General features: G+C 36.8%; 1 protein-coding gene across 1 annotated transcript; it reads left to right on the top strand.

Annotated features, from left to right (window-relative positions):
• The first annotated feature begins 5419 nt into the window (after positions 1-5419).
• apobb.1 (apolipoprotein Bb, tandem duplicate 1) lies at positions 5420-19571 on the top strand. Its single transcript, XM_052585637.1, has 28 exons — positions 5420-5554; positions 5856-5885; positions 6162-6265; positions 6349-6494; positions 6683-6830; positions 6921-7073; positions 7172-7296; positions 7383-7468; positions 7557-8010; positions 8088-8202; positions 8295-8441; positions 8570-8781; positions 8855-9050; positions 9138-9314; positions 9396-9599; positions 9713-9880; positions 9971-10176; positions 10283-10462; positions 10546-10655; positions 10746-10953; positions 11061-11227; positions 11339-11499; positions 11591-11700; positions 11822-12195; positions 12296-18250; positions 18383-18488; positions 18617-18803; positions 18896-19571. The coding sequence occupies exons 1-28, from the start codon at positions 5500-5502 to the stop codon at positions 19109-19111; spliced, it is 10500 nt and encodes a 3499-aa protein (XP_052441597.1). The 5' UTR covers positions 5420-5499; the 3' UTR covers positions 19112-19571.
• Positions 19572-20039: the final 468 nt, after the last annotated feature.

Raw genomic sequence — 20039 nt, 5'->3', positions numbered from 1 at the left:
TCTCCCTTCTCAAACATATAGATTTTTCTAGAAACTCTTTACATTAGATGTTAATGTTATGTAAAAATTAAGAAAAATAAGCCTTTTATTTGGTCAAATATACAATGTTGTTTAACAGAAGTCAAATTTAAACACAAATCAGTTTTTATCAGATTTGCCATGCATATGAGGAATTATGGGATAAGGCTGAAGTTAGTTTAAAACTAATAAACAACATTAATGCTCTTAAAAATAGAAAACAAAACACTTGACAATTCATGAAATCTGTTGTCTACTGTGTATCTTCCACAGTTTAAATGTACAAAGCTACATTCTTTTCCTAAAATCATGACGTAGTGTGGATGATTGTGGGTGTCACATGTTAGATATGCCATGCATGTGAGTGAAGTTTCTATTGTACAGCATATCCAACACCATATTAAGCAATTCCCACTCCATTATGAGGTTTCATAGAAGGCCCTGCTGACTGAATGTTCTGAACTAAACCAAAGTATCTACATTGAGAGTGAATGGTTTCAAGCATCATTGCAACAGTAAAAAGAAATAGGATTCACTATATCAGTAACCCTTGTCATACCACAACTGAAAGTTCATGTATCTAGTATCTAGACATCAGAAAAGTTTCGCATATAATTGAATTAAAAGACTCTGGCTGAAGTAAAACATGGCAGGACAGGGCACAGTATCATTGAGGACTTAAAGTACAGAAACATTTTGTTCAGTAAGTAAATCCATAGCATTATCTACTCGAAAAGGTAAGCAACTTGCCTCCTAAGACAAAAGATAAGCTCATCAATGCAGGAACGAAGGTTGGATCCAACTCAAATGTCCCGATCAAAGTCCACACAGGATGTAAATGAACAAATGTGTCTCCTAAAAATGTATGCATGCTATCACAAAGTATAGGAGTCTTTAGGAATTTGTCATATTTGTTATTTACACTTGTTTGTGAATAAATATGAAAATGAAGTGTTTACTTTTGAAACAGTATTAAACTCATACAAATGCTTTCATGATTTATTTCAGATGTTTGCCATTTATTTTACTTTAATCATTTTTACATTACATAAAAAAATGATTCATTGTCTGTTTAACATACAGTATATGAGTCTGTGCTGACGTTATTGCACAATGTACGGCATCCCAGAACTGTTCAAGCCCAAAACCTTATCGGAAAGTGCCTGTAATAAGAGTAAGTGTTGATAAAGTTGTGTATTGCAAACCTCAAAAGCTTCTGAGGCAATACACTGTACATTCTGTACAAATACTTTGCATTTTGTGTTTTTACTCAATGCAAGTATGGTACACCTGATTTAGCATTTACAAAAAGATAGGCCAATTCAACAGACCCAAATGATTAAAATGATCAATTGAATAAAGAAATACTTCCTTAATGTTAATATTATTAATTTTTTATTGTATTATTATTATTATTATCAATATTAATGACAATTATTAACAATATATATATACTTTAATAAAATCACGGACCAAGTCACCCATGCAAGCCCTCACAAAAGAGATTTTATTTGTGGTCTATTTGATTAGATAAGAGTTATCTTGCAATAGTTACGCAACTGTCTGTGTTTGATAATGTCATTACGCATCTTTCTTTTACAGTATACTGTACTGAGGTCAGGTTCTCACTAATTTCTAAAGCCTGACTACAGCATTGTACAGGTTCAATACCTGATAAAATGCAATAAAGAAAATTAAATGGTACATTGAGCCCTAATTTCTGAGAGTAGAGATAGTTTGTAGATCAAAGTATTATACAGACTAAAAGTAGCCTAAGGAAATCCTTAAAGAACATTCCTAAAGGAAAAGAGTTGATTCTGCATCAGGATCCCAATGTGATAGAGGTATAAACCATGTAATGCGAAAGAATTGTTTGCGCAGAAAGAGACATTAGTCAGCTTGTATTTTCATTATTTTAATATATGAATATATAATGTTTCTGTATTTTTGTAAAAGCACTATGAGAAAGAAATTAAATCAGTGCACTTCTCTTCTCTTCTTCTTATGTAAGACAGAAAAGACAAGTCTGTCAATATCTGAACTTTGATATCAGTGGACTTTTAAACAGGCATTCATGATTAAACAGTGCTGTGTGTTCTCCTTTTCAACCAACTAGTGTTGTATAAATTACCTAAAAGTCATACTCAAGCAAAAGTACAGATATCTTACCAGAAAATGACTTTGGTAGAAGCTGAAGTGCTAGTTTAGAATATTACTTGAGTAAAAGTCTTAAAGTATGTGATATTTAGTGTATATAAGAACGATTTAAAATTGTAAATGTACTTAAGTATTGAAAATAAAAGTACAAGTAAATGCAAATGTAAAAGAAACAAATACACACACACACACACATATATATATAAATATATATATATATATATATATATATATATATATATATATATATATATATATATATATATATATATATATATATATATATATATATATATATATATATATTTATATACACACACACACACAGCTTGAGTAAGATTGTGTTCAGTTTTAACTATTTCTACCATTTTGTATTTTTGGGTAAGAATAAGAAGCACTTCATTCATTACTTAGTGTCTTTCATTGAAACAAAAGAAAATATTTCTGAAGTCTGCATCTGAAATAACATGTATTTACACCATTTATGTATTGCAGAGGGTACATGGATTAATTTAAACTGCAGATACAGATGTATAAAAAGGCATAATGTTTTTGTTTAACATAAAACTGTGAATACTGACATTTGAAATAATTTGAAACATGAAAAAAAGTAAAAATGTGAAATTTAAACCGCCAATAGGTTACAGCAGAGCATCTGAGCGAAGTGGAGCAGTGTGACCAATTCCCGCCCCAACATAACATTTTTCTAGTAGGCATAATTGTTTACTGTTTGTACCAAAATTCTTGGATAATTGTCTAAAATTATGCATGCTGATAAATAGCAATACTCATGTTTCAAAACGAAATTCTTACATTCTTCTCAATTTTATTAATTGTATTAATTAAAATGTATTAAATATATTAATATAATCTTAGCAAACATAGCCTAGCTAAAATGCAAAAACGGAATAAGTGTTTTTTTGTATTTTCGTTCTTTATATTTCTGTGAAAATGGCTGCCATTGTTATGCAATAGAACATTCAAAACAGGCTCATTAAAACACAAACGCACACACACACAGGAGATGAAATGTGCCTAGATCTTTACAAAATACATCTGGATTATAAAGACCGTGAAAAGCACACACAAGATAAAATGCATTTAAGAAACGCTTGGATGAGTGAGTCATTGAGATTCAGCCGATTCATTCAAACGGCTGATTCATTCAGAAACAAAGCATTTGAATGTGTTAATGGGTGAATCACTGAATGATTTATTCAGCTGATTTGTTCAAATAGCTAATTCATTCAATAAGTAAACAGCGATCAGTGATCTGTTTGGAATTATTTTCGTTAGCAAAATTGAGCAAAAATAAAAACTAGTATGTCTAAAATGTAAGTCACTTATTACTTTACTAAACTTGTATAAAATGATTATTAAATGTGTAAAATATATTAAATGTATTCATGTATCTGCAGAAAAATGGTATCTTTGTGTGATAAAGATATAAAAAGCATACAGAAGCATTATTGCCATCTACAGTTTAGAATGCCTGGAATATTGTTTTTAATAGACTAATAAATGAATGTGCATGCACTCTGTGTGTGATTTGTTGATATAGCCTTCTTGATAGCTTAAAATTGCACATCATTACAACAACACTTATCGTTAGCATATTATCGCAGACGATGCTGTATCGCACACCCCAGCCTCAACCTGAGTGGGAAATTAAATCATCCGCGGTTGTGCGCGATGAGCAAAGGTGTTTTTTAGGAACTTGTAAAACACCAGACCACTGATTTGTCAAACCTGCTTTCCTGCAGTCGGTGTTCTGATTATTTTATGGTATTAACGAATATACTTAGGGGAACTGAATCGGAGAAAAAGTATACATTTTAATTGTAGTGGAGTAAAAGTTGGCTGAAACATAAAAACTCAAAAAAGTATGGATACTCCCAAAAAAAGTACTGTAATTAAGTATTTTTACTTCGTTACATTATACCACTTTAAAAGACTGGCCAAAAAAAGCATCATTTTATACAAACTGTTAGCTGCTTTAAAATAGAAAATGGTTTCTTCTCAGGGTTAGCATTAGTGTTGAGCCTTGACTTGAGACTCTCAAACAGTGCATTCCAAGTCATAGAAGACAGACTACAAGACAGACTTAATATAAATCACTGACAATTTAATCAGCGAAACACATTAATTCATACAATTTTTCTTTTTTATTGGGCACACTTAAGAGACATATTCAAATACACAGGTTAAAGATTCATGTGACTGCTGGCCTCATCAGATTTTGTTTCTGGCTCAATGCTTTGAATGAGGATGGCATTTCTCTTTTTAAGAGGAGACAAAATCTTTCTTGACTGTTGTAGTATTGTTTAAGTAATCAATAACAAACATTACAGGGAAAATACTGCATATAGTGCTCTATATCACGATAGCTAGTGAAGCTTATAAGGATGTTACGGACCAATTCTAGAATGAATAGCTTTCCATAAATAAAAAAATAAATGCCTTTGAAAAATAACTTTCTGTGTATCCAAGAAGGCTTGCCAGGGCAAACGTGATTAATCGAGATCAACAACACAAAATAAGAGGTTAGAGGATAAAGTAAATGGGTCAAAAGGGCAGAAGGTTTAATCATTTATTCCAGTATCAGTTTAGTCATGTCTGAATGGAAAAACCCTTGGCAAATGACATCAAAATAAAATGCAGTGAAATATGTCAGTTCCAAGATTAGGTATATGACGACTTCTGGTTTGGTCCATACATAATGTCCTACTTTGCAACCTCATAATTAAGAAGGCATAAAAGAAAGACAGGCTGCCTGTCGTCAAATAACATCACAAGACGAACCAGAAGGCGCTTGTTGAGATGTTACCAGTATAAAAGGTTGGTTAAAATATTTAACAATTTAACAAATGTAATTTTTTTTCTGAATATACAATTATATATATATATATATATATATATATATATATATATATATATATATATATATATATATATATATATATATATATATATTAAAGTAGTTAAACAAAAAAATAATTATCTGTGTATTAATAAGATGAGGTCACATAGAAAACAAAAGGGCATTAATGAACTAATCAATTAACAGATCAAGCAAACCAAGTGAAAAAGCATTTTACATTTTCTCTCCATTTGAAAAGCCATTGACATTACATGAAATAGTTGCCTTTGTCCTGCCACAGAGGCAGAAGATATGAACTTTGGAGTGGGGACTTTACTTCTTGCAGCTACCATCTCTCCTCCCATTCCTGCAGAACCTATAAAGCCATTAACAGCAGCAATACAGCAGATCACATCTGAAGGAAGGTCTGAAGGTCTGAAGGAAAGAGCTTAACTGAACCCATTATGGGGGACACTAAGCTCTGCCTTTTGCTGTTTCTAAGTGGAATAGTCTTGACATGTAAGTACTACTGAGGATTTAAAAGAAACATTTGTGACTTTTGTATGTATGTATTTTATATTTTTAATTATTTTGTTTCAGTTCTAGTAGTAGTCATTTGTTTCTAAAAATTTTAAAATTCTATTTTTTTTAATAAAATATTTGTATTATATTACATATTAGTAACTACTGGTAAACATACATTAAGAATATAAAATGTTAAAGATGATACATTTAAGTGAAATTGTCTGTTGTCATCATGTATTAATTAGTTATGGTTGATATTGTTTGTTTAATACTCCTTGCTGTTTGTTCATCTTAGATGCTCAAGATGAGGAATTACCATGCCTTTGTAAGTCCTAAGAATAATTTTTATTATAATTTTTTTTTTTTTTAAGAAAATGTCAGTTGTATATAAAAAGGTCCATACGGTATTTATTACCAAATGATATTTAGCAGGAAAAATAAAATAAAAAGCATCCTTCTTTAAGTTATGTTACAGTAATAATAATAATAATAAATTTTTGTTTTATAATTTATCTCTTCACAAAGGCAATTTAAAGCTAAAGAAATAATAATGTATCCTTGAGTGTCCTTGATTTTTAAGATGTGATTTTTGCACCTCTAGTGGCCAAAAGGTACAAGAGCTTCCACAAGTATGAATACACCTACGAAACAGAGTCCCTAAATGCACTGAACGGAGCAACCAACGGCCCCAAAGCAAGATGCAAGGTATAAATGACGAATGCCTATATATTTAGATTTTTTTTTTCTTCCTAAAATTTGAAATTTTAATCAAATTCTTTTTTAAACAGGTTGAAATTGAGGTCCCACGTACATGCAGCTACATCATGCGCACAACAGAGTGCGAGTTGAGTGAGGTGACTGATGTTGATGCAGAAGGAAAGCCTATCTTTGGGCCATCTGCTGGTGCAGACGCTTTCAAGGCTGCCATGGAGAAGTATGTTTCTCAAGGCATTCTACACCAAATAATACACACACACATATATACACACACACACACACACACACACACACACACACACACACACACAACAGAATGATATAACATATTTATTTTAAGCAGATAAGAAAAAACATATTTAAACGTAACATAAAAACACATCCTACCCTGATCGTAATTCTCAGGAACCTACTGAAGTTCACTGCTGAGGGAGATGATGACATCAAGTTGTTTCCTGAGGATGATGAACCAGTCAATATTTTGAACATCAAGAGAGGTCTAATCTCTGCCCTGGCAGTGCCTGTGTTGGAGGAGGACAGGAACAGGAGAATGGTCGGTCTCTAAACCATTGCAAAACGTTTACATTTGTTAAAAGGTTGATATGTATTGACTAATCCATCATGAATTATTTTCCAAATCCAGCCCACTATCTACGGTATGTGCAAGACAGGCTACACTGTGAACACCAGAGAGGACATTGCCACCGATGTCACCCTCAACAGAGACCTGTCTAAATGTGACAATTTCAGACCGGTCAAGGACCACACCAGTCCCCTGGCCCTTATCACAGGCCTGGTAAGTCAACTCGTCTTTGAACAAGACAACAAATAACAGTGTGCTGGATATCTGATGGCTTCAAAAATATTTGAACTTGCTTTCTTTTCATCACACAGCACTACCCACTTGCTAAGCTCATTGAAAGCAGTCAAACCTGCAACTACAAGTTTGATAATGCACAGAAACACATGACCTCTGCTTCCTGCACTGAAAAACACATGCTTGTGCCTTTTTCTTACAAGTGAGTTCACTGACAGCTACATGGGTTTTTACTTTTGACTGAGCGTTTCGTTTATTGATCTGCTTATTCATTCTGATTATAAACAGAGGACAGTATGGAGTTACTAATGTAGGAAAACAAGTCTTAACTCTTGTGGGAGTGTCAGTGCACAATGATAGAATCTTTGAACATGGTAAGCAATTCTTCAGACACTTAAATTAACATGCGTTTGCAGTAATTGAATTTCAATTAATGCCGTTTTCGTGTTTACCAACCTCTAGATGTAGCCAACATGAAGACCTTACATCTTGATGGAAGCATTGACTCAGTCCATCCAATTAAGGATAAAGAGGTCATGCTTTCTGTTCTACGGGAACTGGCTGGCCTTTCCGAGACCAACAATGGACACAACAGAGCCCACCTAGCTCACAAGCTCATCGCTACAATCCGCAAAATGAATTCTGAAAGCCTGAGCGCTGCTCTCCCAGAGGCCCTGGAGATTTCTCGCTCCCTGGTGTACCAGGCGTTGTTCCAGTGTGGCACGCCAGAATGCACCAGCTCCATCTTGCAGGTTCTCAGGACCTTTGACCGTTCTTCCTTAGAGATTGATGCTGCAGTGTATGCCATGGGAATGGTTCCCAACCCATCCAGAGACCTTGTTGAGGAAATGCTGAAGATGGCCAAGTACAAGAACAGCAAGCCCATCTACTATGCCCTTAGCAATGCTGTCAGGAGGTGAGAAATCACACAACTCAACTGTAGCCATGGTATTTGATCTAAAAGTAAAATTGAAAATTTATGTCTTATGCAAGGCTCTATGAAGCTGAAGGAAGTGTCACCCCAGAGATTCAGGGAGTTGCTGATTACGCTCTTGAACAGATTGGTGACTGCACAGGCGACCAGGAACATGTGTACCTTTCCCTGAGGGTATGTTCAACCTATTCCATTCCTCATGCTTCACAAAGTTAAAAATAACACCTGATATGTGGATACTGAAATCTGTATATGAAATCTCAAAGGTCATTGGAAACATGGCTGCTGCCGTCGGAGCCGCAAGCCCTGCTCTAAAATCTGCGATTATCCAATGTGTAAACCAACCTGCTGCATCCCCTGAGGTCCAGCAAGCTGCTATTCAAGCTTTTAGACTCACTTCTGTCCCTGACGAGGTAAACAAGATATATAACCTAATTGAAAGACTTCTAGAATTTTCAATAAATCTAAAGTATTTACAATAAATGTATGTTTGGCTAACATAAACTTGCTTAACTTTCTAACTCGCTATACTTTCTAACAGGGCAGAGAGGTGCTAATGAAGGTCATTTTCGATGAAGCCGCACCCATACAGAAGCGCGTTGCTGCGTATCTCATTGTGATGAAGGACCCTCAGCCCTCTGAACTGGCTCAGCTGGTTGCTGCTCTGCCTAAAAATGAAAACTGTCAGGCTATGAGCTTTGTTAACTCACATATCAGCAACATCCTAAGCTCCACAGCATCTGAGACTAAAGAGTTAGTAGAAATCTTAAAACGTTTTAACATCTTAAGTATAAAAACTGTATCTAATTTCTCTTCTGCTTCTCAGACTTCGAGATAAGATTGTCAATGCCCTCCAAGACAATGAGATCAGAACTTCCACAGATCCAACAAAGTACTCACGCAATTACAAGATTGGCTCTCTAGAGGGAAATGTGATCTTTGAGTCTGAAGAACGTCTGCCCAATGAAGTCATCCTGGAGATGGCCCTGAATGCTTTTGGATATGATGTAGACATGTTTGAGGTACAAGAGTAGTCTACATTTTTAAATCTTCTTCTTTTGATTTTATTATATTTGTTATATTGATGTTGTTATTTTTCGTTCTAACAGATTGGGTTGAATGGCAAGGGACTGGAGCCCACTGTTGATGCCCTTATGGGTATTGATGGATTCTTCCATGACACCATGCAGAAGACAATTAACTATGCAGCTGATAAAGTGCCAAGAGGCAACGACATTATGCAGAGAATGTTCCCAGCTCTATGGAATAACATAAAAATGCAACAGGTCTTTTACATTTACAAAAATGGCAACCTTTTAGCAGTTTTCTTTGTTTGGTGTATCACTCACATACATCTCTCATTCTAGGCTCCTCAAAGCATTGTCAAGGAAATCATGGATAATGTTAACAAGCTCATCCAGAAACTAAAGGTCCAGGATAACCCAGAGGCTATGGTCTACCTGAGGCTTTTGGGTGCTGAAATGGGCTATCTCAAAACCAAGGATATGGAAGGCATGGCCAGCTCTGCTGCTTTGCTGGCTAATAGACTCTTAAACATGTTCCCTGTTGATGTAAGTGAACTGCTTTAAAATACATATAAGTGCTAAGAAAATCTGCTTAACAAATAAAACACCATAATAATTAAAAAGGTTGAAATTTATAGAGTGAATGATTTGTTTTACAGTTCTTAAGGAACCTTTACTCAAGTGTCAACAACAACCTTTTCCTTCACTACGTCTTCTTGGACAATGAGTTTTATCTACCCACTGGTACTGGAGTTCCATTAAGAGTTGCCCTGTCTGGTACTTTTGCTCCAGGAGTGAAAGGAGGACTGAAAATTGCCCCTGATATGGTATGGGTCCAGCCTTTTACTCATTGTAATCAGTAACCAAGGTTTTACCGAGCTAGATTATTTAACTTATTTATTTCTCTTTTCACACAGAGCGAAATGGCTTTCATGCCATCTGTTGGAGTGGAGTTTGTGACTGAGGTTGGAGCTCTCTTACCTGACTATGTTGAGTCTGGTCTAGAGATGCATACTAACATCTATCATGAGAGCGGTCTTAAAGTAAAGGTTTCTGTAACCAAAAAGCAGCTCAAGCTGACCTTTCCCACACCCCAAGCTCGAACAAAACTCATCAGTGTGACGTAAGATGCTACTGTTAACATGAAACGCAATCATGATAAACAAATTTTTTTTTTTATAATGCTCTACAAATACATAACAAAAAATCATTTTATTTTCTCTGCACAGTAACTCCTTGTTCTCAGTGACTGGTATTGAAACAAAGACTATCCCTCCAATGATGGAACATGTCAAGGCACAGAAATGCACTCCTTTCTTCCCTGGTTTTAAGTACTGCAGTGCCCTGCAATATTCAAATGCATTTTCCAGTGATGCCTCTCCCTACTTCCCCTTGACTGGTGACAGCAAGTAAGGACAATATTAGTGTATTAATTTGTTTGTTTTCTTTCTTTTTTGAGTCTCAAAATTTTAACACAGAACTGTGTCTTTAGATTTGCCATTGAAATCCACCCCACTGGTGAGGTTTCTGCATACACAGCTATTGTCGACTATGTGTATGAAGACAAAGTTGACAAGATTACTTTTGGTCTGAAGGCAGAAGGTAAAGCATTGCTTCCCCAAAATTCCTCACAATCTCAACACATTTTCGTCTATTAACTAACTGAAATGTTGCTCTTTTTCCATATAATAGGAGCATCATTTGAGGGGACTGCAAAACTGATGTTCGACAGACAGAAATACAGTGTCTCAGCTGATCTCCAAATTCCTGATTATGACCTTGAAGCTGGAATTCGGGTTCATTCTGTTGAACGCAGCACTCAGAGCAGGGCCACACATTCCATTCAGCTTGACTTCATTAACAAGAATATACCTGAGGCATCTCTTATCGCCCTTGCTAAGTATGCACATGTCTATATGAAATATGTTCCAACAATAATAACATATTTTGAATAATTACACATTATACAAATAAACTCATGGGTTTAGTATTTTCTTCCTTCTTTAGGACACAGTCAATGAAGGATGCCATGCTGCAGGTTCAGCTGCTCATTCCTCATTTTCAGACTGATGCTAAAGTAACTGCACAACTGAAGGGTCTTGCAGTAGAGCTTGAAAGTGAACTTAGTCTCCCGGAGAAAACGTCCTCTATCCAGAAAGTCATTCTGAAATATGGTACATTTTAATTCGAACTGTACTTACTTACTTAAATTCAACTTCATCTCAAATTCTGTAAATGCACTGGAAGTCCTCTGCTATATTAATTGATTTTCATGTTCTTTTTAGATGCGGAGAAGATTGAGGCTGAGGTCATTTCTAATGTTAGCACAGAGATTCACAACAGTATTCCTATGGATGCCATCAAAACCACAGTCAGTGACCTGCTTGATCAGAAGATTGGTACATATGATATGAAGATCCGTGATGTCTTGATCCAGTCAGTTGAGGTAAATTTAGAATAAATAATTGATTCCCCAAACCAATAAATTCATAAGCATACAAAAATTTGAATGTAACATATACTCAATAATCATCCAGGCCTCAAATACCTACCTGGAGCAATTAGCCACCAACATCCCATATGTCCAGGGCTTTAGGATTCCTGCCCTTCCAGAATTCACTGTCCCCAAGAAGCTTTTCCTGAATGCGTGAGTGAATTAAAAATATAACAATACATTTCAAAATGCAGAAATATGTAACATATCTACAATGTTACACATACTAATTAATGTTAAGTACATTAATGCAAAATTGTATCTTTTTCAACAGCGAGGGTTCTGCTAAATACAAGTTTGGCCAGAATTATTATACCATCTCCATTCCCCTTCCTCTTGCTGGGAAATCTTCTGGAGATTTCAACTTCCCTGCTGCCCTGACCACACCAAAACTGGTATTACCTCAGCTTGGCCTGGAAGTTGATTCCATTAGCATTCCTCTTCCAGAGGTTTTTGTTCCTGAGAGTCTGTCTGTGTCAGTGCCTCACACGATAAAGGCAGAGATGTCCAGCAAGCTAAACAGCAACTTTTACAACATGGAGGCAACAATTTCCGCTGGCAGGGAACTTGGTGAGAAACCAAGCTATTCTGCCACGATTGAAGCAACTGGAACTAGCCCAGTGGATCTCCTCTCCTTCAAAATGGAAGGTATTTGTATATTTTTTTTGCTACTATATTATTCCTAAACACATTTTTGTAATCTGTAATTAAATAATCATTACTTAAACGTTATTATGCTTATGTTTAGGATCTGTATTAGTGGAAGAAACACCTGGGGAATCTTTGAGGGCTGAGCTGAAATCCGCATTTGATCATAAGCTATTTGAAGCCAGTCTTAATTATGCCGAGGAACTGACTACTGCTGAAAAAATCAAATTTAACTCAAGCAGCAAGATTGAGGCTAACAGTCCCTTGGGTCTGAAGATTTCACTGGAACACACAGACCAGATTAGATTCAATGAGGATGAGATCTCTGGAAAAGGAAACCTGATGGGCTCCATCAAGGCTGGTCCTCTGAATGGTGAAGTTGCTGTCAGTCAGTCATTTATTGTACTCCCATTTAAGCCAGAAGTGAAAATTGAGTCCTCTCTGAAAGTAGACTCAGACCTTTTCCAAGCAGAGAACATAATTGAAGCGGTGCTTGCCAATGGAGAGCTCTCTGTTATCTCAAAAACAACTGCATTTGAGAACACTCTGATACATGACGCTGAAGTTACCTATACAGGGTCTCTACTTGCTCTGAAGTCAGAAACAAGGGCAGAGGTTCTTAGTCTTAACATCCGAAATGTAGCTGCGGCTAGTGCTAGTCCAGATTTGGTCAACATTAAAATTGAGACTAAGGCTGACACTTCTGCTGGGGATGAAAATCGTGTCCTTTCCCAGTTTGTAGCAACACTGGATGCCAATGGGCTGGATGTAAAAGGTGATGTCTCTGCAAATCTTATTGAACACACAGCTTCCCACAAGTGCAGCCTATCCCTGACCAGGGATGGCCTGGCCACGAGTGGCACAACCTCAATGGAAAGCACTCTCATTCCTTTGACGCTTGAGAACAAATTCAACGGAGACCTTGACACATCAAAGCTTTCCTTGTCAGCTGAGACGAAGGGTACATTTATGGAAATGCTAATTAAAAATACAAATTCTCTGTCTGCATCCCTGTCTTTGGTAGCTTTCAAATCCAAAACGGATCTTGATGGCAATGCTGTAACTTATAATCATGATATCTCCATTCAGATCGAGCCATATAGTACTTCATTGGCAATCAAAAATAATCTGAAAGTTCTGGATATCACTCTAGATAATGATGCCCAGTTTAAAGCGCTTCCATACACAGCTGACCTGAAAGGCTTTTGGAAGCTTTCCTCTGGTGTAGATGAACTGAAGCACACATATGAGATCAGATATGTAGATCTGGCTGTCACTGCCAAGTGTGGTACTACTGGAAAACTCATGGGCTCTCACATGAGTCACAACACAGAAATTGAGGTTGCTGGACTTTCAGTCACATTCGGCAGTGATGCGCTTTTAAACTCCCAGTACCTACGCTTCAACGGTAACTTTCATGCCACTGCTGTTCCCTTCAGATTTAACGTTGACGCTATGGCCAATACAGATGGTGATTTGTATCTGTATGGAAAACAAAGCGCACAAGTTTACACTAAACTTCTTTTGAAGGCAGAACCACTTGCTTTTGCACACTCACATGAATGCAGAGTCTCAACAACTCACAATTTGGACAACGGTCTATCAATTGAAACCAACCTTGACAATAAGATTGATACCGTGCTGACACCATCTGAGCAGCAGGCCACAGTGAGAGTAAAATCTAAGGTTAACAACCATTTGTTCAACCAAGATGTGAGTGTTTACAACAACCCTGAAAGACTTGGAGTAGAACTATCTGGATCCATAATCACAAACCTCTTCAATGGGGTTGACTCTGACGATCAAGACCACCTTTTTTCAGCCTTCCTAAAATACGATAAAAACACTAACAGCCGTATCTTTAGCCTACCATTGATTCAGCATTTTCCTTTGGACCTGCAACACATTAAACTTACAATTTTAAAGATTGCTGAAGCCATGCAGTATTATATCAACCGAGAAGACATAATAGCTGAGATTCAGAACCTGGCTAAGTACATTAGTGATTCTGTAAATGAGCTAAATCTGGAGAGGAAAATCATCAAGATGAGGGAAGAGCTGATTGCTGTTTATGAGATGTATGGATTTACTCTGGATGACCTGGAGGCTGCTCTGATGAATCTAAAGCCTGTTTTGTTGAAGCTAGTCACTGAACTGGACTCTTTTGTAGAAGATGCTGACACTGCAATACAGAGACTAACAGAAGAACTGAATGCATTCAATATGAAATATGACATCAGAGCCATAGTTATTGCTGTCATTGAAGCAACTGAAAATTTAATAGAGCAGATTGATGTAACAAGACTGAAGGGCAGCGGCAGTGGCCTCTTGCGAGATCTTGAGGAAAACTATGCTATTAAATCCACACTGGAGAATATTTTGAGTGAACTGAAGCAGTTTGTTGCAAATTTTGACCAAGGAAAGTTCATTGAAGATGTGAAGAACTTTGTTACCTCTGCCAACTTCAAAGACTATGCAGGCAATTTGGTGGCTCAAATCCCTACAGAGGAAATCCGCAATACTGCTGAAAAAGCAAAACAAGTTCTTACTGTACTGGGAGGGAAGCTTGATGCCGTGGGAGGATTCCTGGTTAGATCTGGGGTTGACAAGAAGATTGAAGCAATTCTGAAAAAGGTTTTTGACCTTGTTAAGAAGTTCAATATCGAAGGAACTGTCAAGGTTCTTGTTGGCACTTGGAAATCTGTTCTGACCCCCATCACAGATCTGCTGGATAAGGCCATGACCTACTTGAAAACAACAGAGGTAAAGGAAATCATTGAGCATTTAAACAACTGCCTAAACCATTACATCCGATATGTTAGGTCATTTGACTACAATGCATTTGTGGATGAAGCCAACCAGAAAGTTAAGGAGTTGATAAATGATCTGTACACCATGAGTTTGTCACTTGAGATTCGGCAAAAGCTTGAGGCAATCAGAGAATTTGTCAGTTATGCTCTGTCATCTCTTACCGCTTGCTTTGAGGAGCTGAAAACAATCAAAGTTGCAGATGTGGTAAGAAACCTCAAGGACATTGTTGAATGGGTAGTCTACTTTGACTCTGAGGCACTTATAGAGAGTATCAGGAAGATAATTACAGACATGGATATCAGAGAAGAAATCATGCGTCAAGTGAGTGGTATCTCCACAAAAGTAGTATCCATTGCAACAGATATATGCAGTGCCATTATGAAAATAATCCAAACCATCTTTAAAGAACAGGCAATTGTAAATGAGATGAAGCAATTCTGTGATGGAGTCAAGACAGGACTAAAAACAGCTGAATTTGAAATCCCATCTTTCACTTTCCCACTTACAGACCTTGTTGTACCCTCCATAAAAATAAGTTTAGAGAAGCTTCAGGAATTCAGCCTCCCTTCTACACTGATTGACCTTCCAGAGTTTACCATTCTGCAATATTACACTGTGTCACCAATCAGAATAGAGTATGATGATATCAGACAGGGACTATTAGACCTATTAAACTTAATTGCCAATTATGAAATGCCACCTGCTGAGGCCATCTTTGGCGACCTAAGAATTATTTACCTGCCAGAAATCTCTGCCATCACATTGCCAGAAATCAGTTTTCCAGAGATCTCCTTCCCTGAAATACCTAAATACTTTCCAGATCACAAATTCCCAGACCTGCAGTTACCAGAATTCACTCTCCCTGCAATCCCTAGTGAGGTCATGATGCCATGCTTCGGAAAGCTGTATGGTGAGGTTAGGGTCAATATTCCAATTTTCAACATGAGAACTACCATGGAATTCCTAAACTCTACTGAAAGTGCAGAAACGCCTCAATTCACTGGGCACATTACCTCACATGGATCATCCAAATTTGACATTCTTAAATACAGCTTGGATTCCACAGCTCGGGTTGCCAGCCCTAAGATGAGTCGTGTGATTGTTTCTGAAACCCTGAAGTTCACTCACAGTGTCCTAGCTGTTGAACATCAATCCTCAGTGTCACTCTACGGCTTCTCAGCCCAGGCTGTGTCCAAGAGCAATGTGAAGATAACTATCAACTCCCTTAGTGCTAACATTGATAACATGGCCTTATTTGCACTGGAGGATGGAATGTCTGCAAATATTAAAACAGAATATACGCTCTCATTGAATGGTGACTATTCCTACATTAATGAGATAACTCTTAAGCAGGATGGCTTACACATCCTTCTGACCATGATGGAAGAAGTCAAGTGCCAAATGCATGATGAGTCTGATGATAAAACCATCAAAAGTATGTCAAATATAATTATTACTCCAACAACAGCCACATTAACCATTTCTACAGATGGTGATTGTGGATCTTTAAAGCTTAAAGAGAAAATAAAGGCTGAAGGTGTTTTCTTGAACTACATCGACTTTAATGTCCGTCTTGAAGGAAATCTTGATACTGGAGACAATTACTTGCTGATAGCTTCTGGAAAGGCTGATCTCAGAGAAATGAAGGTAGTGACAAAAGCAACCTATGACACAAAGTTTGTTGGATTGCTCAGTGGTACATTTTCCAGTGCCTTCAACATATTAGTGCATCCCTTTGAGGTGGTCCTTGATTTCCAAAACAAGGCTAATACTAAACTCAGCTTCAAAGACCCTCTGACTGCCAAGATTGATCTTCAGAATGATTATGCTGTTATCATAAATAACAACATGCAGAAGTTGAGCACTGTGGCACTTGCTCGTTTCAACCAGTACAAATACAGTCACAACTTTACAGCTGCCAACAACGGAGATGAGGCTGGCATTTATGCTGCAGTAAATGGAGAGGCCAATTTGGAATTCCTGACTGTCCCATTCAGTATCCCACCTATCCAGTTTGAAACATTAACTATGATTGTTGATACTCCAGAAATCAGCGACATCAACCTATATGAACATACTGGCCTTAAGCATTTGTTGACCAACTTTGACCAGGCTATTGATGTAGATGCAAAGATTGTCTACCAGAAGAGCAAAGCTGCACCCATTGTTGATCTTGGTCTCATTAACATCCGTCCTCTGGGTGATTTAATCTCTGAGGTGTCATTCAAGTCTTCTATATTCAACCTTAATGCTAATGCTGGTATCTATGGGAAAGATAACCCTGTAATTCAATTTGTAGCAATTACAGCCTCTGAGTTTGAGGGACTGAAGGCCAAGCTTGAAGGAACCAGCAGTCTGAGCACCAAAAGTGGATTCAAATTAGCCAATTCTGTGGTCCTGGAAAATCAACACATTGAAGGAACCCATGAAAGCACTGTAATTATAAACCCAGATAAATTTGAAGTAGCACTGTCTGTGACTACAGCTGCAAATATTAACCTACCCATTCTTACAGTTAAAGCCAACCACCAATTTACTGCTGACAACAAGGTCCATCCAAAAGTTGATTCAACTTTTAAGACAGAGTACACATTTGACATTCCCATTATTAAGCTGGTTGGTAAAGGAAATGCTGAAAACATCTTAAAAGGTGAAGGTACTCTTACATTTATCTCTGCTGAGACTCTCATAAAGGGTATCATTGATGGAGCATTCCTAGATAGTGGTATTGTAAAAGGAGCTCTAAATTATGACGAATCCATCTATCTGAATGGCAACAGTTTGCGATATGCTCTTAAGACTTTTGCCAATGGCAACCTGAATTATGAAGATCTCAAGGTAGCATTTGATGTGGATGAAAACCTGTCTGTGGAAACAGCTATGGAACATGTTTATGCCATTTCAAAGTTTTCTTCCAAGAATGAAGCAAATATTGGAGGTTTTTACACAAAGGGAGATCATACTGGCCAGGCTATAGTTGATCTGGAGCTTCTAAAGTCACTGGCGGCTGATATGAAAATGGACCTGTCTCAACCAAGCACCTTTGGTGACCTAAGGATTTCTGAGATGGTGTTGGTGGAGCTTAGTGTACCCAAGCAGAAAATTGACTACACCTCAAAGATCGTCTCCCCAGTATACACCACAAATGTTGTTGCAAAACTAGATGGTAGTGCCCCAGTTTACCAGACTGTTCTCATGGCTACAGCCACTTCACCAGTTGTGCTCCTGGAGTACAGTCTTAACAGTAAGTATCTGAAAAGACAAAAATACAAATACATATAGATAATTAAGTGATAGTAATGTGTACTAAGAGTAAATTACAGTATTTTATTCTAAGTGCGTAAGCCTAATTAATTTGTGCTTTCACACTAATTAGGCTCCATGAGTACTACAATGGAGAATGGTGCCCTTGTTGTAGGAGCAAATGCTGTACTTACACATGCTGACTTTACAATGGACATCAGCAATGTTCTTCGCATGAGGTGAAACAAAATACTGACTTTTGAGATATAAGTACAAGTTTTGTATTAGTCCTACTAGTGGTTTATTATTATTACAGATTATGTGTGAAAATTGTAATTGCTAAGCTCGCTTATGAATTTTTCTTTAGTGATCCTAGCCATAACCTGAATGTGGACATCACCAGCCCAACATTCACTGATGTAGACTTTCGCTATGCTGCTCGAAGTGATGGCATAAGTGCCTCAGTTTCCACACCAACAACTGGTCACCTTGGCTTCTTGCTTCAAGGAAAGATTCCATCTGAAATTAATGCGAGGATCTACAGTCGTTATGCTGTAAGTGGCACTTCTTACATTACTCCTCCAAACTGAGCTTTTAAATCTATGCTAAAAACTTCTGTTTCTATATTGAATTGCATTTTCTGCAGTCTGCACCAGGAGATGATGTTGAAATTCTGAACATCAGAGCTTCACCAATGGGAGATGAAAAAGTACTGTCGGTCAGCTACAGTATACCAGCCACACAAGATTTGGCCGAAGGCTTTATGGAGAGGCTACCAGTTATCTCATCCCATATTGAAGGATTTGCTGAAAAATATGGAATCACTCACGCACTAAAAAGACTGTATATGATTCTTAATTGAGAATGAATTATGAATTGAGTACAATGTTTGTCATCTTAGTTTTGTTTCCTTTAGGTGAATTATATAACATCATTTTGACCAATTGGGAGGAATTTATTAATGCAAATGATGGAATACAGCAAATTGAGCTTCCTTTGCCTTTTTTTCCAGTAAGCTGGTCAGTTTAAACAAACACTTAATGAAATAAACACTACCAACTTTTGGGAAGAGCATTCTCAACTGGACATTCAAGCCAATGGACACTTAGCTGAAGTGTAATTACAAAATGTATATAAAGCAATCACTGATGCCATAAATGTCTCATTATTATGCTGTTGTGTTGTTCTATTTGTATAAATGATTATTCAGAAGCTAAAGTTGTTAAACAAAAGGGTCAATTGTGACATAGTTTCATCCTTGTTCGGTACCTGATATTAATGGCATGATGGATGAGGCTAAATAAAGAACATTTATTATGCAATTTCGTGCATCTTTTTATTTTGTTCCTCCAAAAATGATGGCCTGTTAATTTGGACAGTTTAGAAATATGCTAGAATATGATTATGAGCAGAAACACATTTCTTTCTCAACAACATACATTGCACAATATTAAATGTAAGGTATTAATTCTCATACAAGTTAGTATGGATCAGATATTATTTATTGTATAATGGTGGATTTAATAATACAGCAAAAATATTCTTTCCCACATTTCAAATTGCTATCTCTCAGTACATAAGCAGGACGTCACTTACACATTTCAGAACACTTATTTCACTAAAAAAGTGGTAAATTTACATAAAGAGGTACCTAAAGTTTTGTCAATGGTCAAAGCATTTTTACTTTCACATTTTTGTTGCAAGTTTAACATTTTGTCATATTTTGGACATTGCTTATTTCATATTCGACATTAGTTCCACATGGTATGGCCTTCAATATTTAAGATTAA

This window comes from Carassius gibelio, chromosome B20, assembly GCF_023724105.1.
Source record: "Carassius gibelio isolate Cgi1373 ecotype wild population from Czech Republic chromosome B20, carGib1.2-hapl.c, whole genome shotgun sequence".
NCBI classification, from domain to species: Eukaryota; Metazoa; Chordata; class Actinopteri; order Cypriniformes; family Cyprinidae; genus Carassius; species Carassius gibelio.
Note: the sequence above shows the minus strand (reverse complement) of the source record. Positions and strands in the feature narration are given on the sequence as shown.